Genomic DNA, 27,599 nt, shown 5'->3' on the forward strand with positions numbered 1-27,599 from the left:
AACCGCGTCTCACTCTAAGAGAAGGCACACTGGGGAGAATCGTCTCCTCTGATACAACCTGTGCCAGAATCCCAGCTGAAAGCAGTCATGCTGTCGAGATTTGACCCCTCTATTGCCAAATAAACTAGGCTTCTTGCTGACATAACAAATTATCTTTATAGTTTAGGGAATAAATCACATTTAAATGCACTCAGCAGTCAAATACCATGAATTAAAAAAAATGTGTTGTTTTATTACGTATCTAAAAACAAATCAATGTGTACATTTCATAGCATCGTGACTGCTCTTGCTGTATCATAATTTAGTTCATGTTAACTTTGAAGTAAATTGAGTTTGATCCTGGACACACCTCAGTGGTGTGGTTTTTAAAGTCTCTTGGATGTCCATACATTGGTGGTGTTTGGATATGTATCATTAATACAGATTTATAAAGTACTGGGTTTCAAATTTATTATGCCACTAATGGCCGTACAAACCCCTTGTTCCTAAATATAAATTCTCCAGTTTAGAACGTGTTGCTATTAACGTGAAAGTAAAGTGAGTTTGACCCTGGAACAAACCCCTGTAGTGTGTTATGTATAAGGAAGGATGTGTTGTCTTGTTGCTGTTCCTCACTGGCTGGGTGGTGATGGTTTTTTCACTGTGTGTGTTCGCTGGTGGCTCCTGAGGGTTGATAACCGACAGAAGCTCTTCACACATTCAGTGCAATGGTACGGTTTTTCCCGTGTGTGTTCGCTGATGTCTCTGTAGGTTTGATAACTGACTAAAGCTCTTCATACATTCACTGCACTGGAATGGTTTTTCCCCTGTGTGTGTTCGCTGATGTCTCCTGAAAGTGGAGGAATGACTAAAACTACTTCCACATTCATTGCAATGGTAGGGTTTTTCCCCAGTATGTGTTCGCTGATGTGACTGGAGAAGTGATAACAGACTGAAGCTCTTCACACATTCACTGCACTTGAATGGCTTTTCCCCTGTGTGTGTTCGCTGATGTCTCCTGAGAGTGGAGAAATGACTAAAACTACTTCCACATTCACTGCATTTGAATGGCTTTTCCCCTGTGTGTGTTCGCTGATGTCTCCTGAGAGTGGAGAAATGACTAAAACTAATTCCACATTCATTGCAATGGTATGGTTTTTCCCCAGTATGTGTTCGCTGATGTGACTGGAGATGTGATATCAGACTGAAGCTCTTCACACATTCACTGCACTTGAATGGCTTTTCCCCTGTGTGTGCTCGCTGATGAATCTTGAGTTTAGAGGAAACACTAAAACTACTTCCACAGTCACTGCATTTGAATGGCTTTTCCCCTGTGTGTGTTCGCTGATGAATCTTGAGTTTAGAGGAAACACTAAAACTACTTCCACATTTAGTGCAATGGTACGGTTTTTCCCCTGTGTGTGTTCGCTGATGTCTCTGTAGGTTTGATAAATTACTAAAACTCTTCATACATTCACTGCACTGGAATGGTTTTTCCCCAGTGTGTGTCCGAATATGTTTTTGTAGCTCTGATGACCCACTAAAGCTCTTCACACATTCACAGCAATGGTATGGTTTTTCTCCAGTATGTGCTCGCTGATGTGATTGGAGATGTGATAACCGACTAAAGCTCTTTACACATTCACTGCACTTGAATGGTTTTTCCCCTGTGCGTGTTCGCTGATGACTCCTGAGAGTTGAGAAATCACTAAAACTACTTCCACATTCATTGCAATGGTATGGTTTTCCCCCAGTATGTGTTCGCTGATGTGACTGGAGATGTGATAACAGACTGAAGCTCTTCACACATTCACTGCACTTGAATGGCTTTTCCCCTGTGTGTGTTCGCTGATGAGTCCTGAGAGTTGAGGAATCACTAAAACTAGTTCCAAATTCATTGCAATAGTATGCTTTTTCCCCTGTGTGTGTTTGTTTATGTACTTGGAGGTCTAATAACTGACTGAATTTCTTCACACATTCAGTGCACTGGTACGGTTTTTCCCCAGTATGTGTTCGCTGATGTCTTTGGAGTTGTGATAACTGACTGAAGTTCTTCACACATTCATTGCAATGGGATGATTTTTCCCCTGTGTGGGTTCGCTGATGATCTTTTAGGAGTGTTAACTGACTAAAGTTCTTCATACATTCATTGCAATCGCAGGTTGCTTCTCCTGTGTGTGTTTGCTTATGGTTCTTTAGTAACAATGACAAACTAAAGCTCTTGCTGCATGTGTATGATTTTTCTTTCTTGGTTGGTGTCTCTGGGTCCGGTTTATATTTGTCTGCATCCCATGACTGCGTTTCCTGAGGGGATAACATGGTTGATAAAGCACTTGTGTTATTCTCACATTCCCGGTATGTGTGTGGTATTTTGGATGGTTGATTTCAGATTTCACAATGAAATACAAGACTCACCAACTAGATATATTATCATTTTGGCAAGTAAAGCTTCTTTGGAGGTGGGTATGTCTTTAGATTGCATAATAGTTTTGTGTGCTATGGGTAAAGATTAGTCTTCCTTCTGGTCGATGCAAATTGGGACAGTCTGTTGTAGATCAAAGACCCTCTCTTTCCATTACCCTTCAGTTGTCTGCCATTGTATTTTTCTCTTGCTCATGTGGTTTGGACAGAGAGAGTTTATAATACACCTAGCACGCTGGATGGTGGTCTGCCATCATTACAGGAAGCAGAGCAATGCTGTATCAACCTCATACCAAATGCATGATCAAAGCTGGTGGTGGAGGCCTGTTTATACAGGAGGCGGTTTGTCAGTGTTGTTGCCTTAATTTTCTAGAGGTCATTCTTTATCCTGTTGCGTAGATGTGCACAGCTCAGACTCTTAGATCCACTGAATTGCTCTGGACTGCTTCTTCCAGGATCTAAAAGGTTATGTTCGGGGTCCTCAGTCTCGGACTGTGCAGATCTTTCCCAGAATATTGGAGCTAATTTTTTCTAACCGCTTTTTTCAGATTTGCACGATTACTGTCATTATTCACGCTCATTTGTGCATTCAAGTCTGGTTTCCTATTGGATGTAAAGAGATTTAAAATTATTAAATGAAAATGTAAGAGAATGTGAATACACATTATTTAACCAGTTGTAAAAGATATCTCTTCTTTACCATTTATGAAAGTTACCAAGAGATATTTCACCATACACAGATATTTAACTAAATCTTCCATTGAACAGGTCACTCAAACTTACTTCAGAAAAGGAGGTGATTTTTCAGTGTTCACAGAGTAACTTAGTACAGAAAGACTACACATGGAGTGCCCACTCGCTAGAGGTACAGCGTTAGGAAGATGCAACATGGCCAAGATTTTATTTAAACAAGAAGGGATTGTGGAAAAAGAGATGGATCAGGATGTGCTGCTGTCACTTCAGTTTCGGGAAGTGTATAACAGCAGCAACCCTTTCGAGAACTAAATGACAAAGAAAACTCTTCAGGAAGTGTATAATAAAGGTAACACTCCAGGAAGTATATAAGAAATGTAGCTCCATCCCCACTCTTCTTGACAATACTTTCCTGTTCACACTGGAGCAGCTGAAGTTCCAACTCCTGCCTTTACTTTTCTGTTTGTTAAGTTATCTTAGCCACTTTCCTGGGGTTGGTTCAATCATCTATGCGAAGATTGCAGCATTGATTATAGAGATTCCATCACAGCCAGTAATATACCTGCGATATCTCTGCTGCCAATACGGGTCTGCTTTTTGTCTTTTCTACCTTACAAGTGTATCTGACTTAATGTCTTCTGTGTGGTGCCAGCATGCTACTCTGTGGGGGGATGGGCCATTGGCAGAGTGGGACAAGATGTCCGTTGCTTGAGGGGAGTGCAGCATTTACACCTTTGGGCATTTCTTACATTCAGCTTCACCTTACTCCCTGGTAATCACCTTCCATACACCTTTATGTCTGCGTACTCCCTCAACAGGGTTCATTGACAGTTAATCCTTCAAAGTGCAAGGTGTTTTTATTTTCACCGCACCAAAGTCAATCAATGAACAAAATAGCTCAATGGAAGATATATACACAATATACACAAAATCAATATGCCCACGGGGAAAAGGGGGAGGTCACTAGGGAAGGGGTACACATTTTATGTCAGTTTAACATCACTAGTCAAAATTTTCATGTGCATGAATCCACAGATCATCATAGAAATTAATAGATCCCCAAACGTGGGGTCAAGAAGCAATGTGTAAACATCAAAACAACGTTTCAGATAGAAACTCCTATTCAGCTGTATACATGTATATATGATGGTGATCTGTGGATTCATGCACATGAAAATTTTGACTAGTGATGTTAAACTGACATAAAATGTTTACCCCTTCCCTAGTGACCTCCCCCTTTTCCCCGTGGGCATATTGATTTTGTGTATATTGTGTATATATCTTCCATTGAGCTATTTTGTTCATTGATTGACTTTGGTGCGGTGAAAATAAAAACACCTTGCACTTTGAAGGATTTACTCTTTTGAATTTATTCAAACTGAAACATTGTGACCTTCCCAAAATCCGTGTTATTTTGTCTGGGACCCCTCTTTGTATAGCTACCAATCACCCAGGTCCTACTGACTATATGGGTCCAACCCTATTTTCTATAATATATCATTGACAGTTAAAGCAGGGAAGTGACTGGATGCACACAGCAGACATCAGGTGAAAGTCTGATAGTCGAAAGGCCATGTTTGGCAGTACAAGGATCACAAGTGTCATTAAAGAACCTCGCCGGGGGCATATACATGGAGGAAGGGCACAGGTCGCTACTTATGAGGTACCAACAGAGGAGGCAAACATGTAAGTAAATGCTCCATTTTGGGTCTGTTTCAGGCCTTTACTGGGCTGGGTATTGGTGTGCACTGTATCTTATTACAGTGGCTCATAAGGGCACTTGCTGCAAGGGTGTTACCAATGTGACCCTTTACAAGAGTGCAGCAGAGCCTTAGAAAGCACAACACCTGGAAGCTGCCTGCCTTGAGGGAGAGGAGAGGGTCCAGGTGTCAGGCAATATCAGCAAAGGACATAAAAGGATTCTAAAAATCACCCTGCTTCTCAGGCGTACCCACAACAGATCCAAGGTGCACTTGCTATCAGTCCACCCTCTCAAACTCAGATTCCGTTTCCAGTGCCTCTGGGACTACAGCTGCTTCTAGGCCCCCTTCCTGTCATTATGGTTTTCTTTGATACAACATTGGTTGCAGACTTGAAGATTGATATGGAGTTTGGCAGAATGGTTATTGCATCACAAATGTGACAGATATCCCAGTCCATCTTACTACAATTGTCACAGGATATAATACACTTCTAATAGGGTGGACGTGATACCTGTCACGCATGTGATGGAGTAACCTGTCCGCCAAAATCTAAATGAGACCCTTGGTGTACATTGTTTCCAATGTCTTCTAAGTGTCACCGCAAGCACAGACCACTAGCTGAATCCCCTCCCGGCATCAGCTAGTCATTGGTAGCACAATTTAGATGCCAATATCTTAGAGCAGAACCAAACTAAGTGCAGAATTCAGCTCTGAAGCTGTATGTAATGAAATGTATCTACAATTCTCTGAACTGACCAAAACATGCAGACTCCTCTCTAAACAGGTTGCCCAAAGGGAGGTGATGCCCACCTCCATGGGCCTAACCTACACCATACCGCAGTCCAGCGACCGAGCCCTAATCCGCAACATTCATCGCCAGTGGAGAAAAGGCAAGTTTGAAAGGCCCTTCAAAGTTGTCTTTTCAACTCCCACAGCTGTCAAGGTCAAAGGGAAAGTCATAGTACCGCTTGTCAGATATTCTCTTGGATCCATCACTACCATCAAATGAGTCACCAGAACAGACTCTTTCCAATATGAACTATGAACACTTTGGGGACAGACGCACTTGTAGGGCTTCCCCTCCGGACTTTGCGAACTTTGCAGATAGGAGCGCCCATAGAGCTCCCCACCCTGGATTTGACATCAAATCTATGTCACCTTACAGGAACAGGTAGAGGTTCAGCAAAGAACACCAGGTAAAGTGGTCCAGACTGTGTCTCAGGATCTTACCCATTTAACCTACAACTTCACTACACACAATGATTACATAGCGCTCTATTACACAATACCTGGTATCAACCGATGATCTAAGTGGGAAGCAAAGCATCTACCCAACTCCTGTTCTGTTTGCTAATTGATACCCCATGCAAAAGGTTTATCATTGTGCCTCATACACTTATACCGATGATGAATAAAAGCCAAACTCCAGCCTAACACCACAGCACCACAGAAAGTCACAGTGAACCTAACCAAGTACAATATCATACCCAAAGTCCTTTACATCCTGACACAGCAGGATGAGAACCAGTCCCCGTTAAACAAACTAAAAAAAGGAGCAGAAATGGTATTGGAACACAGGGCCTAAAACAGAGCATTAACATGTCAGCAATGGCACCAACCGGTTGACCAAGGCAAGCCCTTAGTATAACTGGAGCAGTATTTATGAACAACAAGTAGTACCACAATGTTCAGTTAACCTGCAGAGCCATCAATTTGGGGAACAAAAGTGGGGGCGGGTTGAATGACACTCTACTGACCCAATGCCAAGACACCTGGAACTCAGAGGCAGGAAGATATACATGAATTGAGGGTAATGGGAAGCTCATAGTGGTCAGGAGAATATCAGTGTATTCCTTGTGTTTTCGGGGGAAGGGGATGATACCCATAGGGGTAAAAGGCAATATGCCAGAGTACAACCTGTAATAAGGATATGTAGGGGGTACCTTGATAGACTACTACTGGCCATGCGGCAACCACACCTACACCCTGCTCACCCTGCTCATCCCAGGCTGGTGTGGGACCCGGTCACTGGTCACACTCTACATGCCTACATTGGTCATACCCAGACCTTCAGTCTTTCTGCACTTCATCACCTCATCAGCAAAGGCACCATGCTTCTACACAAATATGCAAAACAAGGTCAGCTGAGTCCTTTGGTTTGGACAGATTCAAGGACATTGCTGAAGAGTTCTGGCTTTTCACCAATCCACAAATAGGTATAGGTTCAATCCCCTTTTCACCGGCAAACCAAGACCAACACTCGGTGGCTGCAGATCATCAGGTGGGAACTGCTGAAAATGATGAACACCACTGAAAATGGCCAAAACGCAAAGATAAAATGCGTGCCTTCTGCCTCATTGGGATGTACAACCAGTATGTGTTGGACTTAATACCACAACGGAAGGGGGTGTATGCGCCAAGATAGGTACAGTATGCTGTACCTTCATCCCCATGAAAGACCTTGACAATGGCACACTGTCAATCGCCTTCCAAACACTGTACAACCTACAGCAGGTCATTATTAAGGAAGGAGGTGCCCCAAACATAGAATGGTTCACAGGTTTGTTTACCTGGGTAGCAAGGTGGATCGCAGGCCTACGTAAGGACTTGTTACCAGTGGTTGTAATCTTGCTCTTGCTGTGACGTACCCTGCAACTAATATGGGGCTGCGTGAAGAAGGCTACCCTGAGGGGGAATACACCGGATTAGGACACCCAATGCCAAGGGAAACACTCACACCACAAGCTAGAAACAGGAACCGCTTATGCACAAGTGTTAGACGGGGACCTGGAGGGTCGGCCGAGGACAAGGGGAGAGGCCTCCGGTGAGGGCCGTCTCCAGCGATCGTACAGACAAGTAACTCCCCCCCCAACAGATGGACACCACACAGGGATAAGGTTAAGGCTTTTTATATGCAGTTCTTGAAGCAAAGTATCACGGTACAGTAGGATCGGGACACGAGGGTCCTCTCAATTCTAGTCTCTGGAAGGGGAAGGGGGTAGCGGGACAGTCTTGATACCTTTCTGGTATTGAGGTGGTCTGATGGATAGCTCACAATCCTCTAGCTCGGAGTTCTGGACGGTCGGGCCGCGGCAGCGCCAGCAGGTCCCGACGATGGTGTAGGTTGCGGAGGGCCGCGGCAGCGCCGGCAGGTCCCGAAGACGACGTAGGTTGCAGTGGGCCGCGGCAGCGCCAGCAGGTCCCGACGAGGAGGAAGGTTGCAGAATGCCGCGGCAGCGCCAGCAGGCAGGACGATGGTTCACAAGGCAGGGCTGCGGCAGCGCCAGCAGTCCGTCGAGGATGAGTTCTTCTAGGTGTCTCTCGACTCCAGGATACAACTGCCTTCCTGCTCCGGAGCTGCCCCAGTTATAGGTCTGGCGCCCTTTGATGTCCGGACCCTCGCACTTGGAGGTCGGGAGGTCCGGGATGAGGGAGTCCAGACACCCAGCAGGGGGGTGGAGCCAGCGCCCGGGGAGGCTGGGGGCGATCGGCACCTGGCGGGGGAGAGCCATCGACACTCCTTTCTCCCATTGACCTGCCAAGTGGTCCGTTCACCTCCTGGGTGGATGGTGGTGCCGGGATGTCGGGCCTGGCCAGGCCCAGGGTTGGGGTCGAGCTGAGGCCACGCGGCCTCGTGGTGCAGTGTCCAAGATGGCGGCTGGGCCGGGCAATGGTGCTGACGGTGGCCCGGGCCAGTGATACAGGGATGTCCGGGAGCAGGCGTCCCGTAGGGGACGGGTTGCGGGTTGCTTCTGTGGGTCGTCGGGGTTGTTCTTCTGGTGGCACCGGGAGGGCCGGTGTCCGGGCTCTGTCATGTGGGGAGGGAGTGAGCCCTTCACGAGGCCTGTCCAACATGCGGACCCCCCAGCTGAAGGCGGGGAGAGTCACCCATCCTCTTGGGGACTCTCCTCGTCGAGGCGGAAAAAGCGTGACAGGCCGTCCGCGTTGGCGTGGTCCTGGCCTGGACGATGCTCCACAGTGAAGTCCATCCCCTGCAGGGAGATGGACCATCGCAACAGTTTGGGATTCTCCCCCCGAATCTGCATCAACCATTGCAGGGGTCGATGATCTGTTTGTACCCGGAAGTGGGTACCGAAGAGGTAGGGCCGGAGCTTCTTAAGGGCCCACACTACTGCAAAGGCCTCCCGCTCGATGGTGCTCCAGCGCTGCTCTCGGGCCAGCAGGCGTCGGCTGATGAAGGCCACTGGCTGGTCGACTCCCTCGGGGTTTAGCTGGGAGAGGACTGCCCCAATGCCATGGTCTGAGGCGTCAGTCTGGACGATGAACTCACGGCTGTAGTCGGGGGCCTGGAGCACAGGGGCGGTGCACATGGCGGCCTTCAGCTTCTCGAAGGCCGCTTGACAGTCTGGGGTCCAGTTGACTGTTTTTGGGTGTTTCTTGGATGTGAGTTCCGTGAGGGGCCCCACAATGCTGCCATAGTCCTTCACAAACCGCCTGTAGTATCCGGTGAGCCCCAAGAAGGCTCGGACCTCGGTTTGGGTGACGGGTGGCTGCCAGGACTGGATGGCAGCGATCTTGAGCTGGAGGGGGGCCACCAGACCGCTCCCCACTTGGTGCCCGAGGTAGGTCACGGACCCCTGGCCAATTTGGCACTTGCTGGCCTTGATGGTGAGGCCGGCCTGTTGGAGGGCGTGCAGGACCTCTCGGAGGTGGTGAAGGTGGTCTGTCCAGTGGCGGCTGTACACAGCGATATCGTCCAGGTAGGCGGCGCTGAATTCTTCGGGGCCCGCCAATACCTGGTTCACAAGTCGTTGGATAGTGGCGGGAGCGTTTTTCATGCGAATGGCATCACTTTGAAATGGTAGTGACCATCCGGGGTGGAGAAAGCGGATCGTTCTTGGGCTACGGGGGTGAGGCCGATCTGCCAGTAGCCCGCTGTCAGATCAAAGATGCTCAGGTAGCGGGCAGCCCCCATACGGTCAACCAGTTCATCTGCTCGGGGAATGGGGTGAGCGTCGGTTCGGGTGACAGCGTTCAGGCCCCGATAGTCGACGCAGAATCGGAGCTCGGGGGTGGTGCCCGGGGCAGCAGCTTTGGGGACCAGTACGACTGGGCTGGCCCAGGGGCTGTCGGATGGCTCGATGACTCCGAGGGTGAGCATTTTGGAGACTTCGTCTTGGATGCAGGCGCGCACCCGATCTGGCACTCGGTACGCCCGGTGACGGATAGGGGGACTGTCCCCGGTGTCCACGTCGTGAAGGCACCAGGGGGTGACCCCCGGGGTGAGGGAGAACAGGTTTGCAAATTGCAGCAGGAGAGCCCGACAGTCTTGGCGCTGCTCCGGGGTCAGGGCATCGGAGAGCCGGACCCCGTCCACCGAGCCATCTTTCTCGCGGGTCTTCAGTAGGTCAGGGAGGGGCTCGGAGTCTTCCTCTGCCCCACTATCTGTGGCCATCAGTAGGCTGAGCTCCGAGCGTACGAAATGTGGTTTGAGTCTATTGGCGTGAAGGACCCGGAGGGGGTTCCGGGGAGATTCCATGTCGATGAGATGAGTGACAGGGCCCTTGCACTCGACCACCTTGAAGGGTCCTGTCCATTTGTCCTGCAAGGCACAGGGTTCGATGGGAGACATCACCCATACTTGTTGACCAGGCTCGAACTCTATGGAGGAGGCATGTTGATCGTACCATTTCTTCATGTCCTCCTGACTGGCCTCGAGATTGGCTTTGGCGAGTTCCCTGAATCGCCGGGTCTGGTTGCGGAGGGCCAGGAGGTACTTATACACGTCCGGAGGGGTCTTCTGGGGGGCCATTTCCCATCCTTCTTTAACCAGGCTGAGGGGCCCCCGGACAGGGTGTCCGTACAGGAGCTCGAAGGGGCTGAAACCGAGGGATTTCTGGGGAACTTCTCGGTAGGCGAAGAGGAGGCACGGGAGCAGCACGTCCCACTTGCGACGTAGGGGTTCCTCTAGCCCCATGATAATCCCCTTGAGAGTGCGGTTAAACCGCTCGACCAGTCCGTTTCCTTGCGGGTGATAGGGGGTCGTGAACCGGTACGTGACTCCGCACTGCTGCCAGAGAGACTTCATATATTTGGAGATAAAGTTCGTGCCCCTGTCGCTGACGACTTCCCGGGGGAATCCTACTCGGGAGAAGATCCCCATCAGGGCTCGGCCTACCACTGGTGCTGTTACCGTCCGAAGAGGAATGGCCTCGGGATAGCGGGTGGCGTGGTCCACCAGGACCAGGATGAATCGATGCCCCTGTGCTGTTCGGGGGTCCAGGGGCCCCACAATGTCTATTCCCACCCGTTCGAACAGGGTGGTTACGACGGGGAATGGTTGCAGAGGTGCCTTGATTTTTCGGCCGCTCTTCCCGCTGGCCTGGCAGGTGGGGCATGCCCGGCAGTGGTTGGAGACGTCATTCCGCATTTTGGGCCAGTAAAAGTGTGTTACCAGGCGGTTATACGTTTTGTCTTGCCCTAAGTGCCCAGCAAGGGGGACATCGTGTGCCAAGTTCAGAAGGAAGTCTCTAAAGCGGAGGGGCACCACCAGCACTCGACTGGCCCCCAATTCGGCAATTCTTTGCTCGCTGTATAGTAGGTCATTGTCCCAATAGATCCAGTGGGCCCCTGCGGTGTCTCCCGCGCTCTGGGCGAGTGCCTGCTGTCGGAGTCCCTTGAGGGAAGGACAGGTCTTCTGCTCCTGCCGGAATTGTTCCTGGGTGGGTCCACCCTCTTGACGCCACTGAGCCAGTTCTGGAAGATCTTGGAGCGGAGTGGGCCTCTCCGGGGTTTGCTCTGGGGATCAGTACTGAGGGCGTCTTCCTCTGTGGTGATCGGGGGAGGAGGTCCTGGCCATTCGGGTTCATCGGGTCTAGGGATGGCACGGGCGGCCATGGACCGGGTTGTTACGCACGCCCAGTCCGGGAGGCCCAACATCCCCAGGTGCTCTCTCCTCTCAACGGCCGCCCACGGGGAACTCTCGAGGTCGTTTCCCAGGAGGCAGTCCACGGGGGCATCATCGCGGACCGTCACTTTCAGCATACCGGACACTCCTCCCCACTCGAAGGGGACGCAGGCCATCCGACACAGGATCTCTGCATTGTCGGCTGTTCGGACGGGGCAAAGAACGTTTGGCAGGATTTGTTCCGGGGTCACCAGGTGACAGCGGACCGCCGTCACACTAGCCCCGGTGTCGCGCAGGGCTTCGGCCTTGCGCCAATTTATGTTCACCCACTGGCTGTATTTTCTGGTGTTGGCGGGTAGGGGAGCCCGCGGGATCATGTCTCTTTCCCCCAGGCAAACCAGGATCATGGCGGCAGGTTCCCACTCGGGTTGTTCCTGCTCGTACTCTTCATACTCTTCGGAGGTTTGTTCTTCTCCTAGCGCGGCGGCAGCGACCTGGCGGGGCACGGGAGTCTGGTTCTTCGGGCAGTTCGGGTCGCTGGCATAGTGCCCGATTCACTGGCACCGGTGGCAAGTAACGTTGGCTCGGAACCCTGGGCGCATCGGGGGGTTTCCCTGACCGGCCGGGGGCGGGGTGCTGCTGGCGGGAGCTGCCGGGACGGCATCTCTGCCCCGGCCCTGGCCTCCTCCTCCTCCTCGGGGGCGATGGGGACCTTGGTTGTTTCTATTTTGTTCACTTGGCCCACTCCGGGCCACTCTAGTGCTTTCCCAACGGTCAGCTTCAGCAGCGAGCTGCCGGGGCTCAGTCAATTTACTGTCTAGAAGGTGCTGCATGAGCTCGACGAAGCAATTGTTGGAGAGGTGCTCCCACACTATGAGGTTAAAGAGTTGCTCGTAGGTGGTTACGTGGCTGCCCTTGATCCATCCCTCGAAGGCTCGGCTGAAATAGTTCACATACTCTACCCAAGTTGTACCCGGGATCCGTTTGCAGTCGCGGAACCTCTGTCGGTACATCTCGGGCGTGAGTCCGTATCGAGTGAGGAGGGCGGCCTTCATGTGGTCATAGGAGGTCATCTGATGGTCCGGGAGCTGTAGCAGGGCATCGCGGCCTTCATTGACGAACCTCCCCCATAGTCCGGCTCCCCAGTCACTTCGATCAATCCGGTGGGAGGTCATGGCGATCTCGTAGGCCTTGAACCACTGCTGGATGTCGTCGTTCCGATAATATTCTCTGACGACATCCTTGGGGATGTGGACTTTTGGTTCGGTAGTGCCCGGGGTGTGCGGGCGCTCGGGCACACCTAGATCTTTATTCTGTTTCCGCATTTCTATTTCTGCTAGCTTGCGCTCGTGTTCGTATGCCAGTTTTTTCTCTTCGAGTTCTCTCTGCCTTTGTTTCTCTTCTCGCTCCTCTCGGAGCCGTAAGTGTTCCAAGTTTATCTTTTGTTCCGCCAGTTTCAGCTCTCCGTCCAACCGGAGCCGTACCAACTCCAATTCATGGAGTCTGCTTTTCTCTCGTTCTTGGATCTCTTCCATGGAGAGACCTGCTCTCCTTTCTTCTGTCTGATTGGTGTTTGTTTCTGGTGTCTCGCTGTTTTGGTTCCGGGGTACAGCCGTACCCGTTTCTGCCCAAGATTCTAGGGCGTGTTTGAAGTCCTCTTTCGTGCTCAGCCCGGTGGTAGCAATGCCTAGTTCCATTCAAAATTGCTTTAGCTCTCGATAGTTGTATTCTTCTAGTTTCTCCATCTGGAATTTCTATGCGGATCCGCTCTCTTTTCTTGTCATTGTGGTTGAGTCGTGGGGTGAGTTACTCTCTGTACGATTACGCGTTGGTTCGGATCGCGCCGCTGGCCACCAATGTTAGGACACCCAATGCCAAGGGAAACACTCACACCACAAGCTAGAAACAGGAACCGCTTATGCACAAGTGTTAGACGGGGACCTGGAGGGTCGGCCGAGGACAAGGGGAGAGGCCTCCGGTGAGGGCCGTCTCCAGCGATCGTACAGACAAGTAACTTCCCCCCCCACAGATGGACACCACACAGGGATAAGGTTAAGGCTTTTTATATGCAGTTCTTGAAGCAAAGTATCACGGTACAGTAGGATCGGGACACGAGGGTCCTCTCAATTCTAGTCTCTGGAAGGGGAAGGGGGTAGCGGGACAGTCTTGATACCTTTCTGGTATTGAGGTGGTCTGATGGATAGCTCACAATCCTCGAGCTCGGAGTTCTGGACGGTCGGGCCGCGGCAGCGCCAGCAGGTCCCGACGATGGTGTAGGTTGCGGAGGGCCGCGGCAACGCCGGCAGGTCCCGAAGACGACGTAGGTTGCAGTGGGCCGCGGCAGCGCCAGCAGGTCCCGACGAGGAGGAAGGTTGCAGAATGCCGCAGCAGCGCCAGCAGGCAGGACGATGGTTTACAAGGCAGGGCTGCGGCAGCGCCAGCAGTCCGTCGAGGATGAGTTCTTCTAGGTGTCTCTCGACTCCAGGATACAACTGCCTTCCTGCTCTGGAGCTGCCCCAGTTATAGGTCTGGCGCCCTTTGATGTCCGGGATGAGGGAGTCCAGACACCCAGCAGGGGGGTGGAGCCAGCGCCCGGGGAGGCTGGGGGCGATCGGCACCTGGCGGGGGGAGAGCCATCGACACTCCTTTCTCCCATTGACCTGCCAAGTGGTCCGTTCACCTCCTGGGTGGATGGTGGTGCCGGGATGTCGGGGCCTGGCCAGGCCCAGGGTTGGGGTCGAGCTGAGGCCACGCGGCCTCGTGGTGCAGTGTCCAAGATGGCGGCTGGGCTGGGCAATGGTGCTGACGGTGGCCCGGGCCAGTGATACAGGGATGTCCGGGAGCAGGCGTCCCGTAGGGGACGGGTTGCGGGTTGCTTCTGTGGGTCGTCGGGGTTGTTCTTCTGGTGGCACCGGGAGGGCCGGTGTCCGGGCTCTGTCATGCGGGGAGGGAGTGAGCCCTTCACGAGGCCTGTCCAACAACAAGGCACAGATACAAACAGCCAGGGTAGTAGTTGATAACTCAATTAGGGGGGTGGGGGATGTTAGATTCAGGTTTCATTTATAGAAAGGACCCGCTCTTGTCCAGCACACCACAGAACAACTGTTGCCTGCGCGACCTAAATTCACCATATAACACTTGTTACGGTTCTAGAGTGACCCTTTATCAGATCAACATAGCACAGCTGTCCTCTGTTCATCCCGAGCACTTCATGTGATGGAGACACCAGATATGGAACAAGTCTCAACACACCTGGAAGACTGCAGAAGTAAATCACATATGGCCCCAGGATGTAATACCTAAAGAAACAAATCAGATGCACACACTCAAATCCAACAAAATACACAGCAGAGAGCCTGCATTCTGGCCAAGGACGATAGCAGAGCAGCCGTTAAGTTGCATTCATCACATAAAGCCCAAACAATGCCCAACAAAGCGTTAGCCTAGATAACACACACAGCCACCTGGACCACCTCAGAATGTGACTTCCAGTTAGTATTTAGGGTCCCTCCTATCAGAGTGGGATAAATTATCTAATCACAATATTTATGGCCAACTGGACTAGTACTTCCTGCCCAAAGTGGGACAAGTTTCACTTTATTGCACCCACTGTACAGTATAAAGCATGCCACGTACCTAATGCAAAGTGAATTTCAGCACTCAACGGTAAGAGATGTGGCTGCTATTCCGGACCATTATTGTTTAATTAAACATAACCTGTTCCTGATTGCTAAGCTTTGCGGTTTCCACATTATCCGTAGTTAAGGAACATCTATTTTTCCTTTCTGATGACATGGATTTACAAGATTTCTTGTTGGGTCCTAGGTCACTACATACTAAAATATTTCGATACGCCACTTACAATAAACTGTGGAAGCTGCTGAACGCTTAAGACAAATTGACAGGATTCATTTGTAAAATGCATTGGCTGATGTGGACAATGGCATGACTGCATTGTCAACTCACATTTATTCTTTGAAAAATATTGTATAATATGCATTTGATGTTATACTTAATGACACGTCTCTCTTACAGCATAGGTAAAGTCAACTGAGAACGATTATGTAATTGAGTGGAAATTGTAGGTTTTAAAATCAAACAGTGTGCCTTGGAAATATCTAAACGCAACAGAATTGTTTTTGCCTTATAATTTAACATGCACACAAATACGGAAGTCAAAAAAAGATGTACGATAACCTGTTCTACACAGGTTAGCTTTGTGATACATCACAGTCAGGTAAGCAGGATAGGGGATCCCAAGGTATCTGGCAAAGTGTACTTTCACTAAACTCTCAAAAGTATAGGTACTGTTAGGTAGAAATAGAATAATATATTCATATAACAACATAGTAATTTTATAATGGTTGAACCTATTGCACAGATTCAGCTGGTAAAGCAGAACTGTGCGTTAGGATGACAGGACGTCAGAGTGTAGGGACGGAGTCTCTCTACAACGTCAGTACCTGTTGGCCCAATCCTGCTAGCTCACAGTGCCTCATCTGAACTCCTAATCTCCCCCAGAGTAACAGGGGATTTTGGCAACCTCAAACACGACCCTCTATCCCCAAGGGCACTGTGGAAATGGATCCTTCCCTTTTGTTACTCACTCACTCACTCATGCATGCCCATAGTGAACATTAGAAAAACACAAAGAAAGTTTACAATACATTTATTAAAACTATTGTAGTCTTTTATGAAGCAAATGTGCTGCGATCATTAGGCAGATGCAACTAAACAAATTAATTATAATAAGTACCAGACTGTATAGGACAAACATCCCAACCATGGCAAATTATATATCTGTCTAGTTCTACCCTTATTTTGTGAGCACAGGGATATATTTGCGATCTCTGGGATTGGTCTAAGACCCCAGACATGGCGTATGTAGTTAGGTGGTCCGCATCATGAGTGTAAACTTAGTTTAGGAAGGGTTGCATGTCAGACACTGCTGTCGTTCCAGAACAGTCCCCTCTGCCGAAATTCTCCTCTCTGCCTCCGTGGGGACTGAACACCATTAATAGGATAAAACTATTGTGCAGGAGATGCAGTTGTGTGACCGTGTTATGTCTAAATAATAGGTGATATTACTAAATGAGCAGAGAAAACAGTACACCATCTTTTTATGTATTCTAGATGACTTTGTACAAAATATGTAGACGAAACCCTACGAAGAGTCCCTGAATAACAAACAAGATTTACAGCATATTCTCAAAATAATATCGCAAACACAAATGTGCTATATGTGGCTATGAAGAGCAAGCAGGGGCAGCCTAAAAAGGACTAAAACGCAAAACTAAGGGAGTGCCAAAGTGGTTCCAAAAAGGAAAACACCTCAAACTGTTTATCTTTTTCACCATTCTTGTAATGCTGGTTACACTGCTTTGTTTTTTTTACTAATAATTGCAGCACACTCTTTTCATCCAATATTACAATTGTTTCAATAAATGTTTGAAAAGCCAATTCGTATCTTTCTTGTGTCTACCTTGGGCATGCAAAAGTAAACAACAAAAGGATAGATCTGTTTTTACGTAAACAAGTGGTCATGTTTGTGGTTGCTGATAGCATGATATGATATGATAGGAGACATATTGCGTGCAGCTACTCCAGGGACGATGCATCGTCTCATTACATTTCAATCGCACTTTTGTTAGAGAATAAAAGACTGCGGTAAGACAGGTTTTAACATGAGAGCTCTCCAAATCTGTTCCCTTAATCCAGAAGAAGAGCAACTGTGTGTCATCTGTGTGGGAGATCACTTTTCCTCCTAATTTTACTGCTAGCTGGATCAGCGGGGTGAGATAAATATTAAAAAGGGTGGTTCTCAACGCGAATCCCCGAGGGACTGCTGTATCCACCTTTTGAGGACTTGCAGAGCAGGGGAGAATTCAGATTGTATTGTTTCTGTTTTCTAAGAAGGATTTTTACCAGCTCCAGGAACCCTATCACTCCTATCTCCTGAAGACGATGTAAGAGAACTGCATTCAGGACTGTGTCAAAAGTGGCCAACAGATCCAAAAATATTAGTGCAGCTATACTTCTGGTGTCTAGGGTACCCCTAATAAAATGAGATACCTCTACTAGAGCCGTTTCCGTGCTGTACTGGGCCCTGAAGCTTGATTGACTCAGGTGGAGAAGCCCATTAATCTCCACATATTTCTACAGTTGTCCATTTACCTGCTTCTATAGTATCTTGGAAAAAGCCGCCAGCAGGGAAATGGGCCTGTAAATAGATGGGGGTGACAGGATCTGCTATTGTTTTTTTTAAAGGGGTATAATCATTGCCTGTGCCCAGACTCTGGGAACCGTGGCTGTTCCTAGAGATGAATTAAGAATTTTATTGACCAATGGATTAATGATATCAGCCCCTGCAGCTGGCAGTTTAAGGGGGCATTGGTCAATCAGGGAGCCTGACTTTTAAGTTTTAAGAGCCGTAAGAGATCCCTTCGAAGAGATGGCTTTGAAGGAGCTCAGTTTTGGGTTGCCTACAGATAACTTCATATTTGGAGTTACTACATCAGTAGACAGTATTCTGTCAGATTCCTGAATGCTTCCTTGTGTTCCCTTAGTCCCAATTTCTGACAGAGAGGAATAATACAACGCCTCCTTTGGGACAAGTAGATTGGGAAGAAGAAGATAATGTGCTCAATGGTTTCTTTTTGATCCCCACAGGCCGGGCAAAGCAACTCCTTTGCACATGGTACACACTCCCACTTTGCAGTAAAGGCCCGGACAGGTAAAGTTCCATACCAAGTAGACATGCCTGGAGGAGGCTCTATTTCGTCTAGTCACAATATACAGATTACAATGGCATTCAAAATTCTTAATTCTGACGACTGCCCCGAACTTCTAAGCCCGCTCCTTGTACCCTACACCCCCCAGCGCACCTTGCGCTCACTAGGTCAACACCTCGTGACGGTCCCCCGAACCAAGCTCTGTAGAATGGGCGGACGTTCCTTCAAAGTCTTAGGTGCAAGACTCTGGAACTCCCTGCCTCTACACATCCGCACCCTAACCAATCTGACCGTCTTCCGAAAGGAACTCAAAACCCATCTCTTTTCTGTCATCTAGTCTTTGTTGGTTATCCCACCCACTCCTCAGGTACTGGTTAGGTTAGCGCCGGGACGCTCCGTTGCTGGGGCAACTGTTTGCGCTTTAACAAAATGATAACATAACATAACATAACAGATAACCCTAGAGTCAGCGATGCAGAAATGTCATTATGTTTCTTCAATGGCTTACAGGCAAAAAAAAGATCCACTTTAAAATTATCTGTCTTACTCATCAGGTCTTTTACAGAGTGCAAAGGCAGCCCAACCTTGCAAATCAAAACATACATTTGTTAGTAACATTTAAAATCTAGTCATCATTGTGTAGATTTACACGATTATTGTCATTATTCAGAATCATTTGTGCATTCAAGGCTGGTTTCCTGTTGGATATAAAGAGATTTATCACTAAATAGAAATGTAAATACACCATATTTTACTATTTGTTAAAGACATCTCTTCTTTACCATTTTTTAAAGTAACCAAGATATGTTTCCCCATACACAGATATTTAACTAAATGTTCTATTGAACATGCCGCATCTTAATTCGGAAAAGGAGGTGATAACTTAGTACAGAAAGGGCACTCACGGAGCACCCATTCACTAGAGGTAGAGCTTTAGGAAGACACATATGGTCAAGATGTCATTTAAACAAGAATACCAGCAGCCTAATGGAAGATATCAAGAAGACATAGTGGAAAAAGAGATGATCCGGAGATGCTGCTGGAAATGCAGTTTTACAAAGTGTATAACAACTGTAACTCTTCAGGAAGTACATGACAAAGGAAACTCTTCAAGATGTATGTCATAAAGCTAACACTTTTTTTCTTCCTTTTTTCATGTCACCAATGTATTTGTCATGTATATAGCGCACTGTTCACTTCACTATTCACTCTATGTCACTCTCTCCCCACGGTCACTCATTGTATTTAATTTGTATTTGTGACAGCCAGGAGTATTCAATACCCTTTACAATATATGATTGAATCTATTTCTCTTGTTGGTGTGTTCATTTCTTTGTATGTGCTATAAATACTCTCTGGTTCGTTAAAGTAAATATATTACAATTTGCACCTGAGCATGAGGAGATCCTCTCTAGTGCCAGTTTGCACAGGCTGCCTATCCAGTGGGAATAACCTGGAGTGCCCATTGCCCGAGATGAGGTAGAAATTAATGTCACGTCTACCATGGCCAATGAGGGGTTGAGCGAGAAGCAAGGTGCAATGATGTGATTGACCCTGGTTAAGTACCATGACCAGAAGCCTTCTCATGGATACATCTACGGTTGCTTGGACAAACAGATCAAGCTTGATGTTTTTGTCATTAGATTAGGCTGAGATTGTCTTTGTGACAGAATCTCTGCAAATGTCAAAAATCTTGAAGTACGAGTTCTGCAGAAACCTTGCGCTCACTAGTCCTGAGTCTGACTGGGGTATACTTTGGCTGTTGGTAAAGAGTCTGGTATCACAGGAGCCTGGATGTGTATTTCACGTAGTATTCTAGACATCAAGTAAACAACCAGAGAGGATGCAACAAGTTCCCATCTGAAGAAGGTGACCTTCACAAGGACCGAGTACATTGTGGAAATGAAGAAAAAAAAAGTGTTTGACCCAATTAGAACTTCATTTAGTTTATGAACATCTGAGGGGGGAGAGATTGAATCATTCAGCACTGGGTATCCTCAAAATATTGGGAAGCATTAAAGTGAAATAGCTGACCTATGTCTTTTCATGTTAACGACAAAGTGATTTATCAGGAGCCAGCAGTCCTAAAGTAAAATGCAGAGGAAAGATTGGAAAAGGCTTCTCTTGACTTTGATAATATAGAGATATAGGTCTGTGTAACAGAAAGAATGGACATCAGAACGAATCTAGACTTGAGATTATCATTGACTCCAGCACTTGCAACCCTCGTGGAGACCTGCACTTTCATCTAGAGGACCATAAGGATTCCAATTCAAATACCCTCCTCAAATGCCTTGAGAACCTCGACCTTACTCAGCATATCACCAGACCCACCCACACAGCTGAACACTTCCTGGACCCTAACTTCTCCACACTAAACAGCATCAATCTACAAATCAACGCCTATCACCTGAAGTGACAACACCCTTTTAAGTTTCAAGCTCACCACCCTGAATCACAGGAGAACCACCACCTCTGGACAGGCGGTCGTTGCTGGAAGAACATCTCAGAGAAGGACTGAGCTTCTGCCCTCAACGCACGTCACCTCAAGCATACCAGTAACCTTGAATGAAACACCACCTGCACCAAGAACCAGGCCCCCCTCAAGAATACCAGCAACCTAACGGAAGACATCAAGAACTTCAATGAATGGATCACCACCTGCACCAACACCCTGATCCCCTCAAGCACACCAGCAAACTAACGGAAGACATCAAGAACTTCAATGAATTGATCACACCTACACCAACACCCTGGACCACCTCAAGCATAACAGCAACTAACGGAAGACATCAAGAACTTCAATGAATGGATCACCACCTGCACCAACACCCTGATCCCCTCAAGCACACCAGCAACCTAATGGAAGACTTCAAGAACTTCAATGAATGGATCACCACCTGCACCGACACCCTAGTCCCCTTCAAGCATACCAGCAGCCTAATGGAAGATATCAAGAACTTCAATGAATGGCAAAGACTCCACAAGGACTACAGCAGATCCTAAATGATTTTACTAAGTTTTGCAGTGACCGTGGTTTGGATCTGAATGAGAGTAAAACCAAATACATGATCTTTAGAAAGGGAAAGTCAAAATTATACTTAAGACAGGTGTATCTGGGGAATAGTAAGTTTGAAAGAGTTGAGGCTTTTGATTATGTGGGTATACGCCTCTCATCTACCCAAAAATGGGAACCTCATATAGAAAAGGCTAAGATGCAGCTTATTCATCAAACTGCAAATCTGAGTAAGATACATAGTAAAACGGAGACCAGGCAGCTAGCAGCCGCCCTTGAGATATATAATGCAAACATTTTGGGGGTGTTCTCTATGGGGCAGAATTGTGGGGCACTGGCTCAATTACTTCTCTATCCTCAATAGAACATCGTTTTATAAGGTTTCTGTTGGGCCTACCTGTAAATACTCCCTTAGTACCATTATACCTTCATCTAGCTCACAGACAGTTAGCATTTAACATCAGCTATAAATTACTGATGTTTTGGTATAGATTGTGGACGATTTATATTCTTAAAGGGAGCTCATCTAGAGCTCCTAAAATTTCCAAAAACCACTTCTATACCCTGGTTCAAGTCCCTAAGAACTACATTGGAAAGGCTTGATTTGATGAGCTTTTGGACAGACCCTGGGAGCATGGTATCTATATCAAAGACCAGATTGAAAGCATTGTTCTGGGACAATATGGGGAAGCACTCGTACCAAACAAGAGAGAATAGCCTCACTGCTAATGTTTTATGTTTTAAAAAAGCTCCATGTTTTGAGGCTACTCTGGATGAGGTAACTCCCTCCTTGGCTCGGAAACTTCTTATGCAATTTCGTTATAAAACGTTACCCATAAGAAGATTCTGTAGCAAAGGGGGTAAGGATGGGCCCACAGATGACTTGTGTCCTGCCTGTAAATTAAATGCAGAAACAATTGTACACCTGCTGTTTTTTTGCCCAACCTACAAAGGCCTGAGGAGAAAATGGGTAGTCCCTCTATGTAGGGTTATTGGCCCTGCCCAATATTTAGAGGTCTTTAGAACCCTGAGTACTGATACCAGTAGGGTTGTGGTATTTGGTTTATCGAGATATGGTTTTCTCTTTGGTTGATAAGAACCAAACTTTTATAATGATCAAATTAGTGAGCCTTTGCACAATTGTGTATTTTATTGACGATAGACAATGATCCTTTGGGCGAACATGTTCATGTCAAGTTAGTAATGTTTCTCCCATTGGCTATTGTGGTATTTTATATGGAATGAGGAACTACTCCTCTTGTTGTATGTACTATGTTTACTGTACTTTGTCTATTGTACTTTTATAATCTTACGATCGAAATAAAGTTTCAAGAGAATTTCAATGAATGGATCACTAACTACACCAACACCCTGGTCCCCCTTAAGCGAACTAGCAGCCTAACGGAAGACATCAAGAACTTCAATGAATGGATCACCACCTGCACCCTCTCAAGCATAGCAACAACAACAAAATTAAGATCACAAAAGCAAGCCAGCTGGAACACAGAAGAACTCAGGGTGGTGATGCAGCACTATAAGCAACTCTAAAGCAAGTTGAGAATGAGCAAAGACACTGCAGACAACAACGTCTTCAAATCTGCCCTGACATATGTCCACCAGCATGTCTGAAATGTCAAGTGAACAGCCAATACCAACCGCATCGAAGCCAGCAACACCAGCACCAAATAAATCTTCTCCATAATCTGAGAATTTACAGTGCTGTAGCCACCAGCAGCAACAACCCCCTTACAAAACCCATTGCAACAATCTCTAACTTCTGTTAGAGGAAGATTATCCACATACGACAACGTCAACCTTCAACCTGACTCCAGCAACCTCGCAGCCAGTCTTCCAATCTCAGCTGAAGAATGGACCGTGACCATGTAGAACACCATCACCACAAAAGAGACTGCCGCAACCATGAAGACCATCCACTGTGGGGCCCCATGAGACCCATGCCCCCACCACACTTTCAACAAAGGTCTAACCACCATCAGTGAAGTCCTCACTCCCATCCTGTATGACTCCATCAATGCAGACCTCTTCCCAGAAGCCTAGAAGCAGGCAGCTGCCATAATGTCCCTCCCCACATGTAAGTCAGCTGGCCTTGAAGGGTTTCCAAGCGAGTTCTATAAGGCATATATAGAAGAACTGGCCGCTAGATTATCGGATGTCTTTGCAGAAGCGTACGAGACTGGGAGACTGCCCCCTTCTCTTAAGGAAGCCCTTATTGTTACGTTGCTGAAACCTGATATGGTGGCAAACAGGTGCGAATCATATAGACCTCTCTCCCTTAATAATATAGATGCCAAAATTTGAGCAAAAATGATTGCCAATAGGCTACAGCCTTTGGTACCCAAATTAATCCCCCGGACCAGTTAGGGTTAGTCCCCAAGAGATCAACGACACACAACCTGCGTACTATCTTTGCAGCGTTGCACTACTTTGAGATGGATTTTTAAGCCGTGGCTGTGATGCTAGATGCAGCACAGGCATTCAATCCCTGCGGTGGGAGTCTATGCTTACTCTTTTACTTAGAATGGGTATGACACAGTTTTTCCTTAAATGGGTCAAATTATTATATAATGAGCCAGAAGCCAGAGTGCGACTGAATGGCTGGGTCTCAAATGCATTCTCAATTAGGAGAGGCACAAGGCAGGGATGCCCTTTGTTGCCGATTATATTTTCATTTGCATTCGACCCCTTAGCTTGTAAAAGGAGTCAAAAACATGCTCATGCAGCATTGCGATTCCCGCAGAGACCTCTTGTGGTCTCACTCTATGCAGATGATATGTTGCTATATGAACGTGAACCTGCCGAAAATCTCCTGGCACTATTGAGGGAATATGTGAAATTTGAGAGATATTCCACAATAGGGATAAGTCAACAGTCTTTCCGCTGACGGCGGAAACCAAAGAGGTAGAGCTGGATTTTCCCCTGTCGTGGTCCACTGACCCGGTGAAATATTTAGGGATATGGCTGCATAGAAATCCTGAATCGGTACTCTCAATGGATTATGGCCGAGTCATGACCCGAATCACTGAGCAAACACCACGATGGGTTAAGCTGCCTCTTTCGCTGGCGGACAGGATCGCGGTCACAAAAATGACAATATTGCCCAAACTCCTCTATTTGTTTGTGAATATCCACACCAGGCTCAATATTGCACTATTCAATATGCTTCAGACGGCTCTACTGACCCTTGTGTGGGGCGGTAAGAAACCAAGATGCAGCTGGGACTTGCTTTCACAGCCATTCGATCGGGGAGGATTTGAAGCGCCTGACATGCGACTATACTATCTATGTGCCCAGGCGCAATTTGTCCATTATTGGTACTTCCCACAGCGGTTCCTGCTACATGTTGCCATCAAAAGACACACAATTGATGGACGGAATGCAGAACAAATCAAAACATTCCCCCCCCAGTCAAGAGATCTGGGTGAAAACCCAAAACCGGTCCTAGGATGCTTGTTTCTAGTCCCCAAATGACCTGGCTTGGCAGTTCGGGCTGGACTGTTCCCATGAGGCACAGGGTCAGGACCGATTTGCATATGGCTGAGTTCAAACCGGAATGGCATGGTGAGCAAAAAAACGACTAGGCCCCCCTCAAACATACCAGCAGCCTAATGGAAGACATCAAGAACTTCACTGAATGGATCACCACCTGCACCAACACCCTGGACCCCTTCAAGCATACCAGCAACCTAACGGAAGACATCAAGAACTTCAATAAATGGGACACCACCTGCACCAACAACCTGGCCCCCCCTCAAGCATACCAGCAACCTAACGGAAGATATCAAGAACTTCAATGACGGGATCACCACCTACACCGACACCCTAACCCCCATCAAGCATACCTGCAACCTAAACGAAGACATCAAGAAGTTCAATGAATGGATCACCATCTGCACCAACACCCTGGACCACCTCAAGCATACCAGCAACCTAAACGAAGACATCAAGAACTTCAATGAAGGAGGAGGAGCTTGGAGCTCGAGCAATATGGCCGCGTAGGCACTCGGCTCCTCCGAGCTTCGTCTGCCGGCCTACCATCCTGTCGCCTATCCTGTCCCCCGAGCCCAGGGACCGTTGCCGGAAGCTGCGCAGACCGTCGGGGGGCCGATTTCGGAGCTTCGGGCGGCCGATGGCCGGAGTTTGGCCCGTCTCGATTTGAGGCCTGTGGATCACCGAAGCCGGGACCTAGAGTTGCGGCTCCGCCCGCCACCAAGTGGCATAACATCGGGGACCCAAACCGGAGGTCGCCGGTCGGGTCCGTCGGAAATGTTTTTCGGATCTGCAGCAGCCCCCCACAAATAAGGCCGGTGAGGAGTGATTATACCACATAACGGTGGTGCGGAGCCGGGGATGGCAGGGGGGTTGACCCAGTACCTCCCAGGTCGTCTGTGCCTGTGCCTACGAATGGGGAAGTCTGTGTGACTGTATGGCCGGGTGGAAGGTCATCGCCTTACCGGAGAACTCCGTGGAGTGCACTAATGCTGGTGTAGAGCAATGACTGTGTGAAGTGTTTGGAACACGCCGTGGCAAATTACGGATGGGCAGGGGCTTGTGTTGACTCCCCCACTGGCGTAATACCGGCTTTGCAGTTCCTGCCAGAGATACGACTGCTTCTGGGATATTGAAGTGCCCTCATTGCTGGCGCTACGTGGTGGGACCAAGAACTGGGCGGTGTGTTCGCTACACGTGAAGTGTCGATTGGGCAGGGTGAGGAGAGACATTCATCTGATGGGCGACTTGCCCCAAATTTGGTGTGGACCATTGGGTCTGAGAGAGTGTTTACCTGCAGGCTGGGATCTAATGCTTTGAACGCCTGGAACCCCCCTATCCCAAAGATGGCAGTTACGTTACGAGACATCATGGCGGCCATAGCTGACGTTCGGATCTCCCTGGACACGCAATTTGCAAAGCTGAATACCGCACTGGACACAGAATTCATTGCACTCCACCCGACAAGAGCAGTTCACGCCGGGGTTGCTGAGAGGGTCAAGCCCCAGTTCGTAGCGCCATTTGTGATTGTTGACGGCGTGTTTCAGACGCAACTGGACATGTTCATACTTACATCTTCCCACGGTCTGTTTAAGTATGAGCACAGTAACTATGTAAGCGGGGCCTGGCGATCTGAAGACTGTCTCTTGGGGGTCCCCCAGGGATCGCAGGGGCCAATGTCGGATTCATTGTTCCCGAACTTTGCGCGGCTGCTTTGGACATTTTATCGAACACTCTCTGCTGTGTGTTGTGATCTGATGGTATGGTGGGACAGAATTCACTCTGGCGAGCGTAAGGGCCAGGGTTAATCTAATTGTACTGCGATAGTTTTTTATGGCTTTCATTGATAACTCGGTCTCACTAATATGTTGCTAATGGGGGGTGGGGCGGTCCCTTCTGGTCTCCTCTGGTCCGTCTACGTTTCCCCATGGACTACTGCATATTTGTGGTATGCTGTCGGGGGGGGTCCTCTCTAATAGGCTCGGTGGAGGGGAAGAAATTGTATAATTGTTTGCTATTTTTCGCTCCTCCTCCACTTCCTCTCTATTTCCTTTCTGTCTCTTTCTATATTTCGGGTCTCTATTAGGGCGACAGGCATGCTGTAGGGGGGGGGTAGGCCATGGCCTTCTGCGGGTGTGCAGGGTGGGGGGTTGGTGGGTGGATGCTTGTTCGGTATTTGTTTCTATGGCCCTTTAGTCTCTCTTCTCTCTTTAGTGTCGTCGTCGTTCATGGTCTCTGCAATCTGTTTAGTTTTGAGGGGTGGGGTTTGGACTCGCTATGTGCCGGGATTGTGCTTGTATTTCTCCTGTTCTGAGTATCCTGCCCCCCGATATTTTCTTCGTATCTGTACAGTTTGTAGATATCCTAATTTGTGTGCAATATTGTAGGACTGTGTGCGACTGTGAGACACCTTTTTTTAGTTTCTTATTTGAAAATGAACCTCTCAAATCCTGATTCAAGTTGGTGCACCCGATTACAAGATCTGCTCTGGTATTTTTATGACCCCGGATTCCGAGCTGATATAACTTACGTATTGCTTGCTGTACTCTTGCTCAGCCTAGTGGCCGGCCGGGTTGGTTGTAGGCCCATACTTGTAAATGCTTGTACTACTAATAAAGGTTCACCAAAAAAAAAAAAAAAAAAAAAAAAGAAGAACTTCAATGAATGGATCACCACCTGCA

At 48.1% G+C, this 27,599-nt stretch overlaps 1 protein-coding gene across 1 annotated transcript in view; it reads right to left on the bottom strand.

Moving 5' to 3' along the window:
- Positions 1 to 211: 211 nt before the first annotated feature.
- The window catches only part of LOC147662732 (uncharacterized), a 49,218-nt gene continuing 21,830 nt past the window's right edge, over positions 212 to 27,599 (bottom strand). Inside the window, exon 2 of the mRNA XM_086950940.1 lies at positions 212 to 3,003. Coding sequence (XP_086807066.1) covers positions 700 to 2,298 — 1,599 coding nt within the window. The 5' untranslated portion in view covers positions 2,299 to 3,003 and the 3' untranslated portion in view covers positions 212 to 699. The remainder of the gene's footprint in view (positions 3,004 to 27,599) is intronic.

Source organism: Lissotriton vulgaris, unplaced genomic scaffold, assembly GCF_964263255.1.
Source record: "Lissotriton vulgaris unplaced genomic scaffold, aLisVul1.2 SCAFFOLD_211, whole genome shotgun sequence".
NCBI lineage: Eukaryota > Metazoa > Chordata > Amphibia > Caudata > Salamandridae > Lissotriton > Lissotriton vulgaris.